Here is an 18394-nt window from a genome sequence, read left to right as displayed (position 1 = left end):
GTACACGTGTCTTAAGCTCTTTTCATTTTATTATATTAGACAATATTTTCATCTATAGGCGTTTACCACATTATTATTAGCACCGTATTCTGGTGGAGCTGGAAAGTGAAACATCCGGGCTTCACTCATTTATTAACATACCTTTAATGTTTGACATTGCAAGCCTCACAATATGATTTCAAGCTGAAAGAAAATCAACAACGTGATTTGACTCACATTCCACACACAGACACGCGTGTACAGAAGTCGGGGCACAATAATTTACATTTACAAGAAAAATCACTGAAAAAAACATATTAACGAATTTAGTCAAATCATTTCAGCCTCCAGGTGACCAGAGGTAGAAGGAATCTCATTTTAAATGAACACATCTGCCGCTTGGCGCTCCTCCGTCCAGCAGGTGGCGCTAGTGCACCAGGTACTCCTGTAGAACAACAGACAAACAAAATGTATCATTAAACAGCAGCAACAATTATATTTAATACATCATGAATTTATTTAACCATGGTATATTATACTGATGGGTGGTTCACGATATTACTACTTACACACATGCTGCGTTCCTATTCGCCGACAATGTGTGTGAGTGTATGTTCAATTTAACATTTTATTTGGGGATTTAAATTGTTTTCATTACTCCTTTTTGGTGATTCTATATGAAAAACCTGATTTCCATCTAGTTTGTTCTGTTTAAAGGGAACATCACGCTCATATTTAGGTTCATGCTTGTGTTTTGGCGTTTCTACTCGAAAATGATTTCGCGGAGGAGATATTTAAGAAATGTAATATTTATATCTTTTTTTGTGGGCACCAGGTTAAAAAAACACTTGGATGAATAATTTTTTAAATGTCAACTATATTTAACTAATTTTTAATTGATTTTAATTTTAATTTTTTGTGGGAGAAACCTGAACACCAGGTAAAAAAAAAAATGTAATACTAAATATATTTAATCAATTTAGAATTTTTGTGGGAAAAACCTGAGCGCCAGGTTAAAAAACCCACTTGTAAACACGCTTTGACGTTCCAAAAACACATGTTCTTCCTCATGCCTGTCTCTTTAAGACTAGTTGGTTTCATTTGGCGAAGGTGTAGTTCTCAAGCCGTGAGCGGTACTTTCTAAATGGCGGAAGCCGAACCCGAAATGCTCGTCGAGTCGTCGGCTTCCTGATCTCGACTCACGAGACCCCCTTTGAGGTCTCGACGCTCCCGAAAACCCAGACTTGGTCAACGGGGGGGTTACAGAAACAAAAAGCCAAATGGATGAACTGGCCTTCCGCTTGTTGAGCTTCGTCTGGCAGCAGGACAAGGCTCCCAACACGACGTAGATGGCGGCGGCGATGAAGCAGTTGTAGCCCACGCTGTCGTACAGGCCGTAGATCCTCTCGGGGTTGTCACTGAGGAAGGGCGACACAATAAGTACCAATAAGTACACACTTAAAGGGAACCGGGTCGTTATATGAACGGTACTGAAGGAGAAACGGGTCACTGGGTTAAAGGTGCAGCGCGTGCACATCTGGATGGAATTTCAGTTTGAGTTCCTTCAGGCAACGAGTGACATCAGCATCATCCTCAGCAGAGTGTGAAGCGGCTGCAGGGGGGGGGGCTAACCAGCGAGCCACGGCCTGTCTCCTAACACCACGTGTACCCCGAGTCTGTCCTCGGTCCAACGGCAGAGGACAAACCATGAAGAAGAAAACCAAGAAGAAGAAGAAACCCATGAAGAAGTAAAAGAAACCCATGGAGAAGAAAAAGAAGAAGTTTGGGTTTGTCTTTCGAAAGGAACTTGGGATCACACGGAACCCGGTCGTCCCGGTCCCCCCCCCCCCGTCCAGATTCGACACGCCGCCCCTTTAAGCAGAGCGGTGGACTCGTAGATGAAAGCCTCACTCGTGGAAGATGTCCTCCGTCATCGGCACGTCCTCAATCAGCACCGCTGAATGGCTGGTGAAGAAAATCCCCAGCACGGCCTGAGGAAGAGGAGGGAGACTCGTTACTGAAGGGCAGTCAGAGGACCAGGACACCTGGAGATACTGAACGAACAGTCAATTAATGTCTGGTTTAATTGGGGAGAGAAACCTAATTTGAAATTCCGTAATATATATATATATATATATATATATGGGTGACACCGTCGAAAAATAGATGTTCTCTCTCAATGGACTCACCTGGTTAAATAAAAAGTTTAAATAAACAATACCCAAATAATCGTCCAAAGTAAGATTATGTACAATGTCAATATTTTAAACCAACTTCATTCATGGACAACATACAAGCATTGTCTAAACAGTACACAGGAAATCCACTTTAAGTACACTTTAAATTAATGAAGACAAAAAAGAAAAACCACGTGACTGGTTCCCTGCGGTTACTCCGTTTGAGCCCCGCTGATTTACAGGTGCTGGTTCAGGTTATGATCGAGTTGGAAGTTTTAATTTGTGTATATTTAATTTAATTAAACGCGAGAACAAAATAAAACCCTGAAACTCAGTAACACTGGAGCGCGTCGTCTCCTTTGCACACGGCTCTAGTGGGAAGGAGAAAACCAAGACACCGATGCAAACTAACTCTAAGTACAACAGAACCCACTCACCATCATTATCACCCCCCACGTGCTCAACACGACCCCGCACGCGGCGAGTTTGGGTCCGCAGATCAAGCCACGCATGATGTAAACTCCGGTCCGCGACTCGGGAAAGTGGACTAGCCGGCACCACATCGGTCACCCGCTCGGTCAGATGACTGGGACTGAACACCCGGAAGTGTCCGCGAAGTTGAGCCCGTTCATCTAAAAGTTTCTTTACTTGTGTAACTGAATTACTGGCCTGAATGTTAATGTACATATGCTGATTTATATGTTTATATATGATGGTTTGATCACATAAAGAAAGAGAGGCTCACATTTGACTGTATTGGTGTAAGAATGTCAGCGCGTGAACTCTTTGAGAAGTTTAAGTGAAGCTTTTCACCTGAACTGTCCGGATGTAAACGTATGCACCACGTGACCTCGCGATACTAAGTCACGTGACTTTCCCATAGCTGATGCTGCATTCACGCAATATCTGTAGAATGGGAGAATAAAACATCCCTGTTTAACGACGCATTAGGGGGTCCGGCCCTGCCTTGTTAATAGCTAAACATATACACTTGTTTGCGAATAGTTTCCAAGTGAACGCAGATACAAACTTTACACACTTTCATCTATTTATATGTTTTCATTTCTTTTATTATTTACATTCTTAAATGTAATTTGTCCTGCCCTGCTATTTTATTGTATATATTGTAAACATGCTTGATGCTGTTTCAAACAAATCTATATATCCATCAATATACAATATATATATATATATATATATATATATATATATAGAGAGAGAGAGAGATATATATATAGATAGATAGTCAGTCCAAGCAGACCAATTTAATTATTTGTTTATATGTATCCTTCTTTCCGTTGTAGCTCTGTGCACAATTTTTTTTAAATTAATGTTTATTTACTGGCATGTGTTTACGTTGTAAGTAAAGTAAAGTAAAACAACTAGGGCCCTCAAAATGGTGCCTTCTCCTTATGTTGTAAACACGTATATTTCCCAGTTTACTACCAGGATGTTGCCTTGAACAGCTGTGAAAGTAGTAAATACCAGGTCCACCTTAATGTAGTCTACACAAGACGTAATGGTTGTCTTTGGTGTTGAAATGGGGAAAGAATGGAAGACTTTAATAGACTGATTTATTTATTTGATAAAACATAGACTGTAGTGCCTTTTTAGGGGGGTGTTGCAGCCACTCATCATCTGATGCTATTGGTGGTTTGTATACCGGTGCTTGTACATTACATTACATTTCATTTAGCTAAAACTTGTATCCAAAGCGACTTACAATAAGTGCTTTCAACCAACTCAGAACAAGAATCAAGAAGGTGGATGTTATACTTTCTCCTGTTCCATATGTCAGAGTCTGATTCTGTAGAACTGGTTCCAACAAACAAATCCAAGGTTCTGATCATATTGTATTCTAGTGTAATATAACAGAATAACATGAAAACACACATCCTCACTCATGTTTGGATTGAAATTTAAATGGCTTGAGTCAATTCTGCCAGATGTCACTGTGCTGCGTTCAAAGCCTCGAGATTAAAAAAGTCCCAAAGGCTTTCCAAAGTACGCGACTAATTAAAACCACTTGAATGAACATCTAAATATCAACGTATACGTTGTGTACTTTTCTAAATGTTGTGTACCACTGTATTTAATGCAAGAAACCCCACTGTTGCGTTCTACTGTCAATGAAGCGCACTTCTGAGTATGGAGATTACGAGGAGACCGTGAATGCGGCACTATCCTAGTCGTTGTATTCCGCGCTGTTTGTCTCCGGTCGTCACGTTTTCACAGCGGATACAAATAAGCGCCCATAGCACAATGCAGCGTTTGGTTCACATGCGGGACTTCTTCTCCTCCTCCGGGCTCTGACGCACTAAACGTGGCGGGAGAGCAGCTCTCGATCTACCCCTGCTCCACTGGGAGGAGCACCACATGCTAACTGTGCTAACTAGGTAGCATACACTGGTAGCGTCGGAGCAGCGGTTCCGTCCACTTGAAGACATCACACGGTCCATGGTACCACGGAGACCCGCACAATGACCTCCGCTTCCACCAAAGTGAGTCCCCTTTACTCGCGAGCTACTGAGAGGTAGTTTAACGCTGCAGTTAGTGTATTGGTTGTATTACTCGTAATGTACACAAACGCTCGCGCCCCGTGGTTTCCCGCCGCTGCTCGCGGGCGCATAATCAGCGAATGAAACGTCATCGCAGGAAAGTAGGCTACTTTGAGCTGTTCTTTGGGAAACGCCTGTTTTAAAGTGTGTGCGGGTCCCGGTGTTACGGGTTAAGAAGCGACCGTGTTAACTGGCGACTTTGAACCAACCGTGTTCGTCGTTGTAGTTACAGAAAGCCGTTGAAAATAGGAAGCGATACCTTTCCTCGTGAATGCCGCACTGTTTGTATGTGGGAAGGTTTGACACTGTTACTAAATTAAACCAAGCGGCATTCACGAGGACAGCTATATTCTCTATCCTATATTCAAACGGCCGTCGTAACCACGACAACAACGGACACGTTGGGCTGAAAAGTCGCCAGTTAACAGGGTCGCCTGTTAAACCGCAACACCGGCGACTTTGAACCGAACCCGTCCTTTCGTTGCAGTAGTTAGACAGTTGTTGAACATAAGAAGAGAACACGTAGCTAAACCATCGGGAATGCCGCATTGCTTAATTAGCATAGTATATATTATTATGTATATGGTTTAACACTGTTACAAAATTAAACCAAGCGGCATTCACTAGGACAGCTATAGCTACGTGTTCTCTATCCTATTTTTCTAACTACGACAAAAACGGACTTGAAACCTGCGTTCTCTCATGCTTCCAGCAGGGGGCGTCTCCTCCAGTTGCAAAAATTAGTCAAATTGTATCGAACTCTATGAGAAAAATAACTACTTTTCACTTGAGATACTCCCTCAGTAAATACTCCCTCACACTGTAAATATGAGTATATGGTCTCAATCTCTAGTTTCAAGTCTTCAATATAATAATATAGCATGATGTTCATTTAGTAAATGATGGTGCATTGAGAGTCAAACAGACCATAAAGCCGGGGATGCTGGAGGGCAGGCTTACTGTGATTGACAGGCCATGATCAGAGCTGTATATAGCGTCTCTACGCCACTCCCTTTTCGGATTCCTAATATGGTAACTCTGTTTTATCTATCGCGACCGCTGTATTCCAAGATGGCAAAATTGCCAAACTCAAATTTCATGACAGTCCACAAACTAATGGGTGAGATATATAGATTATAGCCAGTCTATGCATGCTCAATGCAACTACAATGTATCCTTACCAGACCCTGTGTCCGGTTGTAACGCTAAAGTGTGTGTTCCACAGGTTGGTGAGATCTTCTCTGCAGCTGGCGCTGCCTTCACCAAACTAGGAGAGCTCACCATGCAGCTCCACCCGGTGGCGGACTCCAGCCCCGCAGGGTAACGCACCCCCCAAAATACTCATGCATATCAACGATGAATGAAGGGTCTGTCGGTGTGTTGAGGCGTCTAACCCATGTGGATGCTCCTCTTAGTGCCCATCCTCCCTCCAGCGGTCAGACGAAGGGCACCGTGAAGAGGAAGCTGTATGAAGATGGAGCTCTGACCGCCGCCTCGGACGGACCCAAAAAGGTCGTCAAGAAAACCCTCGTAACCGTTAAAAGTCCTCCAACCGCCATCTCTGTGCACAAAGCTCAGGCTGTCATGGCGTCAGGACTCCAGGGTTCCCCCTCCAGGCTGCCAGCGCTGAAGAAGCAGAAGACAGCCGGTGAGATGGGAAAGCTACACGTTTACTATGTCATCACTGCAACGTAGAACGTGTTCTTCATCGAACCTGACGATTAAACCAAAACGTAGAATACACACATTTTTGATCCAGTAATCGATCTCCATCTGGCACGACATCGTTCCACAAGCGTCATATTATTAAAAAAATTACCATGATGACAACAAGTTGCAAATGTAGAGCGAATCTGTGATTTGAGGGATTGTCTCTAATATAAGAAGATGGTTCAGAAATGACTCGTTTACTCAAAATAACCCACACACTTTTATTTAAGCATTTTATGTCGGACTAGTTTCTGTCTTCCCCTTTTATGTAATGTATGTAATGATGTTAGTGCAACAGTTTTTTAAAATTGTTAATGTTTTACAATGTCTACAAACACACATGTTCATCTTTTGTGTGTGTGTGTGTGTGTGTGTAGATGTGACCCTCAGTGCTCTGAATGACTCCGATGTCAATAGTGATCTTGTGGACATTGAGGGACTGGGTCAAGGATCCAACTCCAAAAAACTCAACAACTTTGATCAAGGTGAGGTTCATGAACGCATCACACGGATGATGTTGATGTGGGAGGAGGCCTTTTTATTCCGGTCCAATGGACCCTGTGAGGCGTGAAGTTTAAGAGTTAATAACGTGCAATGGAGAGATGTAAATTCATCCATAAAGAGAGAGAGAGAGAGAGAGAGAAGAGGAGAGAGGTGCTCAGTGTATCCTAAACGTCCCCCAGCAGCCTCTAAGCCTATAGCAGCATCTCTAGGTCTGGACCAGGTGAACCTGATTCAGCTCTATCTATAAGACCATCAAGAGGAAAGTCTTCAGTCTACATGAGGTGACTGTGTCTGAGTCTGAAGGTGAAGCTGGTTCCATAAAAGAGGAGGAGCTTGATAACTGAAGGCTCTGGCTCCCATCCTACTTTTTAAGACTCTAGGAACTACAAGTAGTCCCGCATTTAGTGAGCGCAGCTCTCTAGTGGGGCAATATGGTACTACAAGCTCCTTAAGATATGATGGTGCGTCACCAATCAAGGCTTTGTAGGTTAAGATTAGAATTTTAAAAGTGATTCTTGATGTTACTGGGAACCAGTGCAGAGCAGCCAGTGCAGGAGTGATGTGATCTCTTTTCTTAGTTTTAGTGAGAACCCAAGCTGCAGCATTCTGGATCAACTGGTCCATCCCTTGTCAAAATACTAATAAAAGCACTGAAAGTGGATTAATCTGCTGCAGAACATAGTGCCCCACATGCACGACATCCTCCTGTAACATCCTCCGTGTTTAACACTATAGTGACCATTTATGTGTGCGCCTCAGACCGTGAGTAACTTCACACATGTGTTGTTCTGTGTCCCCACAGATAACTTGAACCTGGACTCGAGCCTCATCATGAACCCCGGTGACCTGCCTCTGCTCTCCCGTTGACCTCCCGTGGACTTAAAATGCCAGACAAAACTATGACAATAGGGGCAATAGTTGTGATGAAGTGGACTCTTTGAGCCAGAAGCTGCTGACCACCAGCATCAGAGTACATACAGCAGTATTGAATATTGTGTTGTGTCATGACTCGTATCCAATCCAGCACTGAGGGAGTTGTCGGCATCAGAATCATGTTTGGATTATGTAAACATCTTTTTCATTTTGAATTGAGACCAGTCTCTCTCTCTCTCTCTCTCTCTCTCCTTCATTGACTTTTGCTCCGGGGAGGAAGTTGTTCTAACGTGCGAACTTCCTGTGTTTCTTCAAAGAGAAACCAGGAAAACAAACAGCGCAGCATCGACCAGATGTTTGTCTTTCTTAAATTATATTTCATGTTTAATTCAGCCGTGCAGCATTCTGCTCATGTTTGTGTCGGCAGGTGTTAACACCCTTCAAACATACTGCAGGAGTTATTAGAGTATTTAGAATAACAAAGAGTGGTTGCTGCTGGTATATTTTAAATGTACAGGACTTGCTCCTGTTTCTCTAAACATCTAAAGTCGACCATAAAAAAGAACCCACAACAATTAAAACTACATTAATAATAAGTAGTTGCAAGTCATTTTTAATTAAGAGCTGGTATCAACAACATATCTCCTTGTGTTGAGAAGAAGAGTGAATGCACTTCAAATAATAGCACATTGCAGGAGGCGGGGCTCGGGGGCGTCGCCGGCAGTGGCTCATTGGCTGTATCCTGTATCCTGTAGCCCGCTAACGCCACATGGACACTACAACCAGACGAGCCGATAGCCAACGGGAACCTGTCTATCATGGCAACGCTAACTGACAAGACAGACCCCCCCCCCCCCCCCCCAGTGTAAATGTTATTTACACTGCATTGTTCATGTTGTGTTGAAGTCGTCTCCCCCTTGTCAAGTAGTGTTCCCCAGCTAGTAAAATGATAGCGCCCCTCAGTGGCTCAGAATAAGTGTTGGGTCAGCTTTAGGAAGAGCAAACGTATCGTAGGGGCTGAGTCATCATATACTGAGTTTAGTGAAACTGTTAAGAAGATGAAGTAAAAGTCTCTTTTCAAAATGCTTATCAGTAGTTGCATCATTTTAAAAATGACTTATCTAAACATCTGTTTGGGGCCCATTGAGTTGGGGGACACAGGCAGCTCTCCCCCCCCCCCCCCCCCCCCCCCATGAACCACAGTGTATTTCAATGTTTCTGACTCACTGGTTGGTTTCTAGCTGAAGTGACACCATTAATAGTCCAATTATTAATACAGTAAAAGTCCTGCATTCAAATTGATTTCAATGAGCATTTATTATTTCAAGTGAAAGAGGGACGTTGTCGGCACAATGTTCTCTAGATTTACTTTTAATTATAATATGAAGCTGGATAATAATTCATCACATTTTGGGAGTAAAATGTGAAACGTTATCATAACCAGTAACATTTCTCTTTTGAGTTAAGTCATTTAAGGTGAGTAAACATGTGGCCCCTTTAAGTGAAAGGCGGAGCAGGGAGGAAGCCTCTGGGCAGCGTGACAAAGCTCCTAAAAACACGCCCAACATTACGGGTTCATAACTTAAGGAATAAACGTGTAACGCCCACCCGCTCTAACGTTTAATACATTTTAGAAATATAATATATCAATCCTAAATATTAAAGTATAAATGCAATAAGTGATTTATTTGTCTAAAGTATCGCGCGGGTGAATTTATAAAAATTAACTATAATATGGTTTTGAGGTTCGTTCCAATCCGTTGCTCTTGAGGTCCAACGACACGTAAAATAAAAACAGTCCTCAAACCAACAGCTGGTGATGCGCTGAGTTTGACTTTGTAATATCCGACTTCTGTATTTTGTTACTTTACAGATTTACACACATGATGTATTCAGTGAGCATGTCGGCCATGAACAGTATTATTTTTAAATAATTTAAATTAAGAGCAGATGCATAAACTTCTGGTCACATGTCTAACTATTGTTAAACTGTCATAAAAAGTGATGACATGTTAAAGCTAGTTTTAATGTGAGGAGGCGGTTTGTGGATTCATTTCCATATTCAGCTGAAGGTTCTCGTCGTGTCTGCGCTGCAGCAACATGTTTAAAGCCTCGCGTGGCTCTGATGTCATTCTAATACATCATGTAGATAGTTCAATGTGTTTAAATGAAAATATACAATGTTCACATTGTGTCTAGAGGTTGATCGTCTGGCTGTGATGCACAAGAAGTCTCAAACAATTAGATTTGAACCCTTTATTAATAGTCAGTGTCACGATCTCTATACAGTCAGCATCTGAAGAACGATAATTAATAAATGTCGGTACAGTCGAGGCTCAAATCCATGAGAGTATCTTGTGATGAAGAGGAGCGTCTGAGGGGAGCAGCACATATCATACTGGTAATGCACATTGATACCAGTAATGATGTGCTGCTACAGCCCGACGCCCAAATATTCATGTCGGATTAATAACTTTAAGATCATCGTGTAGTTTTATGATTCATAACACGTCCAGGTTGATCTATTCCCACAAACTGCTTCGTCTAAAGTCACATGATCAGATAAACAACAAACCCAGATAGTATACACACAAAGAACATTTCACTTTTATTGCCAGTATTTATTCTGGATAATTCATCATCATCATCATCTATTTGAACTAACTGAAGTAAACATTTAGACGTTGACATGTTGACCTGCTGAAAAAACACACACCACAAATCAAACTATTTTCTACAGGTTAGGACATGTGACATCCTATAAAGCTTTGTTACTTCTGCACACAAATTAAAGTAGTTAACGGAATATGAAATATATATTTTAACCACAGTGGAACAGAAAAAACTCCACCGATGACAAGCAGGGGAAAATTAATGGGAAAATTAAAATCTACAAAACCTGCCTTCTCATGGATATATTATATGTATTTTTAAATTTTATTAAAGAATACAATTCTCCATTTTTATTCCAGACGATTTCATTGAAATGTCCCCATAATTGTTTACTAGTCCAGGTAAACTGTTTATTAATAACACATCTGTACAATGTTACTTTGTCACTATAATACAAAAATGTCCACATTCATTATCTCATTTAATCTTCATCATTCCCATAAAACCAGGAGCGACATCAGCCAATCACGTGCAAGTTAATTCTCTGTTTGGTTTCTCATAGAAGTTTATTAGATCAGGACCAAACAACCTTCATCACCTGTTGCCGTGCAGACTATCTGCGCTGATGACACACTCTGAACTTCTCATTGTTTCTGGTAAAAAATAAAAATAACATGTCAGTGCTGCCAATACAATACCAGAGGAAATACCTTTAAAAAAATATTAGGGCTGTCAGCGTTAACGCGTTAATCTATGAGATTAATTTGGCGTTAACGCACTAAAATATTTTAACGCAACTTTGTTTACTTCCGGTGTTCGTTGAAGTTTTTACACTCAAACCGAGTGTCAAGCCGCGGCAGTACGGCTTAACACTGTTTCCGTTTTTAAAACAATTATTTCTCCGCGAAAATAAGGAGCAGAAATCAGTTTAACTCGTGGATGAATCAGTCGGGTTTCCTCCTGCTCCTCCTTCCTCCCGTCTCCCCCTCTGATCCACAGAGGAACTGAGGGGCGACGTGTCGGGGGACGCGAGGAAAGAACTCGTCACACGAAACCTTCACCGTGATTGGTCAATCCGTTTGTCTGTCAACATTTTGGGGATAAAACAACCAATGAACACTCAGTAAATCACAAAGGACCTCCCACCTCACAGGTAAGGCTCTATAGCAGCCTGTCAGTCAGAGAGCAGAGAACACGAAGCGAGGATAATGAGCCTCATTGAATAGAGCTGAGATTGTTCTGGAATGTTTGATGTAGAACACGGGGGTATGTGTCATATGAAAACGCCTTTAAAAGGTGAATTTTTGTTGTTGTTGTAAAATGTATAACATGAGCCCAGCCTCCAGAGGGTTAACGTGACATATTTGAATGTCAGTCAGTTACCAAGGCCACTGGTTCTGCTGTTCAATGTTAAAGATGACAGAACCAATGGGGTCTCAATATACTTCTTTTCTTACTAATCTGATGTTTCTGAAGAAACAATTTATCATCCACAATATTAAATACCTCGCTGGCACTTTATAGGTAGGAGCCTCTTTGAAAACACAGCTCTGTGTGAAGTTTGGTCTTTAAAAAGAATGAACTTTTAACTTTTAACTTTTAATTGCGATTAATCGTGATTAATGAATTTCAAAATGTGCGATTAATTAGTTAATTTTTTTAAATCGATTGACAGCCCTAAAAAATATACTTTCCTACAAACACGTCACAAAATAATCAAGGAGAGAAGTCCAGGAGCCGTGATGGAGGCGGCAGCATGGAGCGGCTCCCAGAGCTCACGGGGGCAGCACAGGATGAGTTGGAGTCACAAGATCTGCAAAACATGATGTGCTGCTACAGCGAGACTCTGGACACGAGACCAGGGGGGTCCACGGGGACCCACGGGGGACCATGAGGGTCCAGGGGGACCCACGGGGGACCCTGAGGGGTCCAGGGGGATCCTGGTCCAGCTGAAACCCGTCAGTTTAACATGAGACGGGACACACCTGTAATGCCTTTTCTTTCTCACCGGTTCCTCATGTTAGTTTAGGTCTGTGTTCATCACATGTCATAACACCGCCGACATATCTAAATTTAAATATATACGCTGTGTCAGCGTTCCTTCAGAAAGAGCTTCTATTGGCAGCTTCAGGAGGAACAGACAGTATTAATCTAATTATTGTGAGAATCAACACGGTCGGTTTGTAATATTCTGCATAATTTGTAAAGGGAAGAACACAAAATGGGTGAAGAGGACAAAATGGAGGAAGAATAAAAAGAGGAAGGAGTGGATGTGAAGACACACCGTGGATTTAATGAGCACATAAACACCTCTGCTCTTTGTTTATGGCCATTTCACATATTAATACATCTCATCTAAATCTTTTTATTGACCAAATTATTTGATGAAGTGTGAACGTGTCATGAGCTCCAGGGACTGACCCTCATGTCTAATGACTGGACACGTGTGGGCGGGGCTACAAGGACTCCTAATTTCCAGTTAATTTTCTAGCTACTGTCCACAAGAAGAGATCAGATGTCAAACAGTCAGATTTAAATAACCCAAAATCAAGAAAATAAAAAGACTTTATGGGGGAAAAGACGTGCAGCGACCCCCCTGCTGAGGGTGGGGATGGGGGGTCTTTAAACTGCTTTAAAATAGATATTTAAATAACATTAAATAGATTAAAATCACATCAGAATAAACTTAATTCAGGAAAAGCCTCAAAATGAATTTCCATGAGCCGCTGGATGAAAGACACAGAACCGAGGGAACAGCAGCCAGAGCCACCAGAGGAGAACCGGCGGTTCCACTAGAGAACATGAAGAGGTTCTAATAGGAACCACGTTCACACTAGAACATTACCAAGAACCACGTTCACACTAGAACATTGTGGAGTGGAACACAATATATATATATATAATATATATATATATAATATTTAATATTAATATATAATATTTATATAAAATATATATATATAACTATAATATATATATTATATAACTATAATATAATACTCATCCATCGAATCAGATTTTAAAAGGACAGACGCCCTAGTGGAAAAACAATAATTTGGTTTATTGATTTGTATGAATTTTATTGATCAGATCACATCGGTGGACTCTGCTCATCAGGGGTCAGAGTGTGTGTTCTGGCCAACAAACCCAAATAAATAATAATATAACATGTTTGACATGTTTAACAGAAACATGACATCATATATATTTTATTGTTTGACATTTCAACATTATCAATTAATAAATTAAAATTAGTTGTTCGCCCTCTAAAACGTTTTAAATAATGAAGAATGTCCAAAGTGATGTTTTTAAATGTCATGTAACGTGAAACATATTCACTTTATAATGATATAAAACTGTTCAAGAGACTGGAACCAAATATTGATTTGCCTAAAAATGTTTAAATTAATATTGGCTAATCAATGAATTGACTATTGTTTCCACACTAAAACACAATAGATATAAAATGTGACTGTAAAGCCGACTCGAGGCTCGTGAGCGCCACACCCCAGTCACTTTATTTTAATAGAAAAGTTGGATTTAAGTGGTAAATATGCTCAAATAAATGAAACGATTAGCCACAATTTAGATATTCTAACATTAAATACGTAAAAGAAAAATCTGATTAAGAATTTAAAATGGGGACGGGGGGAGTCCACATCTAAAGAGGAGAGTGATGAAGAGGGAAAAGCAGCCCCACCGTCACCAGAAGGAGCGGATGGAAGATCTGAAAACAAGAGGTCAAGTCAGCAGAAACAGACCCAAACCTCCACGAGAGAAAAGAGAGAGAGACGAAGGAGGGGGTGAGGAAGAGGGGGAGAAGGCAACAAAAAAGAAGAGGCCAACTAAAACGGTCGTGGCCTGCTCCTCTCTCCGTTCACAGCAACGGAGGCCATTTTAAATGCTTGAGAGAAAAGAGAGGCAACAGATTGACTTACCGCCGTCGGGCCCTCTGGAGGACGGAGACACGAGGCCCGCCGCCGCCCTCACGCCGGGGACACGAAGCAGACACCTCAGTGATAACACGAGAGGATTCAAACTAAATAGGAAACAACACACACACACACAAACAGTGAGGCCACAAGACAACTAAGATATTTAAATAAAAAACAAAACAAAAAGCGGCAGGCCAAAAATAAATTGTAAAAAAAACGTCACACACACACACACACACATCAATGGGACATCCAGTCTACTGAAGTAAAAAAGGCCTGTTAAGGGGTTCCTGGTTGCTCCTGCTAGTAAGAGGGTGGTGGTGTGGGGCCAAAAATTGGCCCCACAAAAACTGAGGTCCTCCCCTCCTCATCCTTCCTTCCTGGCCCTTCACATGTGAGTGTTTCTCGCGGGCGTCCTCAGTGCTGCCTGCTGCCTCGCCGGAGCCCCGCTCCACGCACTTAGACAGCGAGGAGCTCGGTCGGCATGAAGACCGACGGGGCTGCAGCCTTTTTCCCCGGCCATCACTTTCTACACTACGTTCAACATTTTCGGGGCCGCCTAAAAATCTGAAAAAATACGGGGTAGCCCCCGAGGGTGTGTGGGCGACAGGTGCGAAAGGCGGGGTTCGCCGGAGCTACCGTTGGCGAGTTAAAAATTAATTTGTTTGGGAGGGCGAGAGGGGGGCCGCGGCCGAGCTGTACGCCTGCCAAGCAGCTCTGCTGTCAGAGGGAGAGAGAGGGAGGGAGGGAGGGGGAGAGAAAGAGGGGAAGGGAAGGAGGGAGAGAGAGGGGGAGGAGGGAGGGGAATAAAATGTAGAAAGTGTGTCTCCGAGAGGAAGCTCTCTGTGCTTTCACGGTTTTAAGAAGGCCGTTTTCTCGTGGGTGAAGCTGCAGATTATAAAAGCATAAACCACAGTGGAGGCACAAACAGGCGGAGGGAGAGGAGCAGAGGGGGAGAGGGGGAGGCGCAGGTGGACTCGCTTTAATGCAGAAACATGGCGTTATTAGCTGCACAGAAGGCCGGCGTCGGCCGTCCTGTAGTTCCTCGTGTCACTCGGTTATGAGACGGGAGTTGGCGGGAAGGAGGCCGGCCCTCAGACGGGGGAAAGTGCTGCTCTCAAACTACACGATTTTACCAGGACCCGAAGCCCAGCCCACCCCCTTTGCTGCACACGCACACACACACACACACACACACAACTATTTTATAAAAGACTACGCATCTGCTCAAAATGGCCTGAAGTGTGCAGCTTTCCTCCAAGAAGCCCTGAGAGATGCTGTGCACTAGAAAAGAGTGTGTGTGTGTGATAAAGATCAAAGGGCTCCAGGCTCACCCCATCCCATCATTGCAGGGTGATAACAAAGTAAGGCATTGTACGGGGTCTCTAGAAAGTGTCCGTTGGGACTTCCACACTACAGGAACAGCTATAAATGTGTTATAATCACACACCAGCAGTCACAAGCTGGATCTGAATACCCACAGTCAGCTTCTCACTATACATGTTTATTAAATCAAATAAGTCTTGATTTTAGTCACAATGGTGTTTACTCATCGTGTAGTTTTATTGAGGTAAAGTTTGTGCTTGTCCAACAATAAATAGAGGTGTTGGTAGAAAAGCAGGTGTTTCCTGAACAGTCATTAAAGGTTTAAAGAGGATATCTGTTTAAAAAATCAGGCTCTGACACTAAGAATTTCCATCTTAATACCCAGCTTGAGTTTGAGAGCATTTATCTTTCAACTGCTCTGGTCCGATGAAAAAATGAATAGGTTAACCTTTTTAAAAATTCTGTTATTAGTTATTTATCAAGTAAAAATACAACAACAATCTGTTGGAAAGGTGCTGCTTTCCCCCAGTTTCATATCATTATAAACTGAATATCATCATGTCTGGTGTATTATGGACATGATCAATCCAAAAATGGTCGACAAATGAATTGATAATTTATGCTTTGTAGATTTCACCCTTGAAATAACAAAAAAGAACAAAGTTACAGCCTATGGGTCAACCAACCTGACCGCACCTTTAAGAAATAATAGTAAATGTAATATAACTATTTGGATTCTTCATTTCACTCAACACTAATTATTTATTTTAGAGCAGACATTTCTGAACTCAAGTAAAATAATTGAGAGGAACCTTCCGGCGGTCCTTTTGTTATTTTAATTATTTTACAGCCACTTATTTAAATATGATATAGCACTGAAACAAATAGACAATTAGTTGGTCAGATGGCAATTTTGATAATGTCCAGAAAAGGTCCCTTAAATTCTGCCTTAAAAGTTATTGATTTTACTGGAAATTGGGGATTTAAATTTTATTAAATGACAATAAATCAATATCCAATAATAAAAATTACTCCACTTGAGCACCTGTTATTAGCAATAGTGCACATTTCTCAGAGATAAAGTAGCTCAACATGAGAATGTAAAAGTCCTATTTTAAACGAGCTGAAGACAGACTGGAGACCTTATTCAACTTGTGTATGCCCAGATGTATATTTGTCCAGTTTTTGCTCAGAACCTTTTCTTTACTAAATGATTGCTGTGCAGTTTTATATGGAGACAAAGCCCCTATATAAAAATATACACTGTTGTTCCTTTTAATCATATTGAGTTTATTGCTCTCATAACAGTGAATGGCTAAGCGTGTCTGTATTATAGGGTCCTCCAAAACGACAGATAGGTTATTGTTTTCATATTTAGAATTGTTGTATTAATATCATAAAGAGCCTGGGCCGTTAGTATGACTCTAGTATATTTGAGTCCTTATAAGCATCGAGCCGGGGAGCTCGCGATGGCAGCGTGACAGCCCTCAGGAAACTGCTGAGTCAGTTTTCCGACGAGTTCGTTTGAGCTCCTTTTTTTCTCCTCTTCTTTTTTTCTCTCTCCTTCAAAACTGGATTAAACTAGTTTGACACCACGAATTCGTCTGAAGCCGTTTTTATTATATTTTTTTTTTTATCCGGGTAAAAAGAAAAGGTGTAATTTCGAAGCGTATTGCCCGACCGGAGTGGGCTGGGGTCTTCGGGGAGGAGGGGGCTGTGACTGTGGGAGTGTCCGCTTCCTCAACTTTACTCACTTATCGCCTAAAACTCCTTTGTACAGAAATATAAAACAATTCCTCCCGTGTTAATGTTTTGCCCGTTTTGTGAAACGGCGTAGCTTTTATTTGTTGTCGTTGTTTTTATTTTTAAAAGCTACCGACCTGACTGTGGAACCAGGAGACAAATGAGCCCCGTGAAGCCGCTTGTGCTGCGACACAGCCTTTGTCTCCAGTGTTCATTACAGCCTGACAGGCAGCAGGTTACACGTTACCAGCTCGACTGTAACACCACGGACCTCTAGAGCTAAAAAAAAAAAACCCAAACTACCTGACTTAATCATACATGTGCATACAAACACACAAAAAGAGAAGTATCTCATATAAAATTGTAACCCCTCCCAAAAAATAAAAATATTTAATGACTAATTTACTTACCTTACGAGGATAAAACACTGTCCCGAAGCAAAAGGGTGTTAAGATATTCCTGGTCTTACAGTAATAATGAAAAAGAGAAATAAGCTGGCGTGTGAATGTATTTGAAGCCGGACTCTCGCGCTGTCAGTGGAGGATTTGAAAGTGGCGCCAACGGCTCTGCTCCTCGGCTCCCCACGCAGCCGTCACACACGCAAAAAATAAATAGAAATTCAAACGGGCGCGCAGCAATATTTCACCCGTACCAAAATGTGCCTACCGACCAGCACAATCTATCCCTGCCGTCAGTTGTGAATAATATTGCTCCTGTGATTTTTATTTATTTTTTATGTTAAATAAAAAATAACCGTCACAGGCTTTTTCTCGGCCGCGGTGCAGGACGGGAGATTGTGCAAGGCGGTTGTATTTTGAATATCTAACCGGTCTGAGAAGAGGAGGGCAGTGTCTCCCCCTGCAGGGACCGTGCGCGTGGTTGTGTTTGTGTGTGTGCGCGCACATACTTATGTGACTATTTATACATGTCAAGAAAAAACGTTTTACATATTAATACTGTAATATCATAGTGATAT

General features: G+C 41.9%; 2 protein-coding genes and 1 long non-coding RNA gene across 3 annotated transcripts; 1 reads left to right on the top strand and 2 right to left on the bottom strand.

Moving 5' to 3' along the window:
- Positions 1 to 11: 11 nt before the first annotated feature.
- rnaseka (ribonuclease, RNase K a) lies at positions 12 to 2934 on the bottom strand. The gene is made up of 4 exons (XM_056443189.1): positions 2594 to 2934; positions 1891 to 1970; positions 1274 to 1397; positions 12 to 424 (listed from the first exon to the last, which is right to left on the bottom strand). The coding sequence occupies exons 1-4, from the start codon at positions 2717 to 2719 to the stop codon at positions 407 to 409; spliced, it is 348 nt and encodes a 115-aa protein (XP_056299164.1). The 5' UTR covers positions 2720 to 2934; the 3' UTR covers positions 12 to 406.
- A 1302-nt stretch (positions 2935 to 4236) lies between these two features.
- zgc:92664 (uncharacterized protein LOC436695 homolog) lies at positions 4237 to 10767 on the top strand. The gene is made up of 5 exons (XM_056443012.1): positions 4237 to 4657; positions 5940 to 6034; positions 6130 to 6362; positions 6802 to 6909; positions 7731 to 10767. The coding sequence occupies exons 1-5, from the start codon at positions 4637 to 4639 to the stop codon at positions 7793 to 7795; spliced, it is 522 nt and encodes a 173-aa protein (XP_056298987.1). The 5' UTR covers positions 4237 to 4636; the 3' UTR covers positions 7796 to 10767.
- A 2772-nt stretch (positions 10768 to 13539) lies between these two features.
- Positions 13540 to 17918, bottom strand: LOC130212023 (uncharacterized). The gene is made up of 3 exons (XR_008835221.1): positions 17829 to 17918; positions 14353 to 14453; positions 13540 to 14141 (listed from the first exon to the last, which is right to left on the bottom strand). It is a non-coding gene; the product is annotated as an uncharacterized LOC130212023 (long non-coding RNA).
- Positions 17919 to 18394: the final 476 nt, after the last annotated feature.

Source organism: Pseudoliparis swirei, chromosome 21 (assembly GCF_029220125.1).
Source record: "Pseudoliparis swirei isolate HS2019 ecotype Mariana Trench chromosome 21, NWPU_hadal_v1, whole genome shotgun sequence".
NCBI lineage: Eukaryota > Metazoa > Chordata > Actinopteri > Perciformes > Liparidae > Pseudoliparis > Pseudoliparis swirei.
This window is presented reverse-complemented; position numbering and strand designations above follow the sequence as displayed.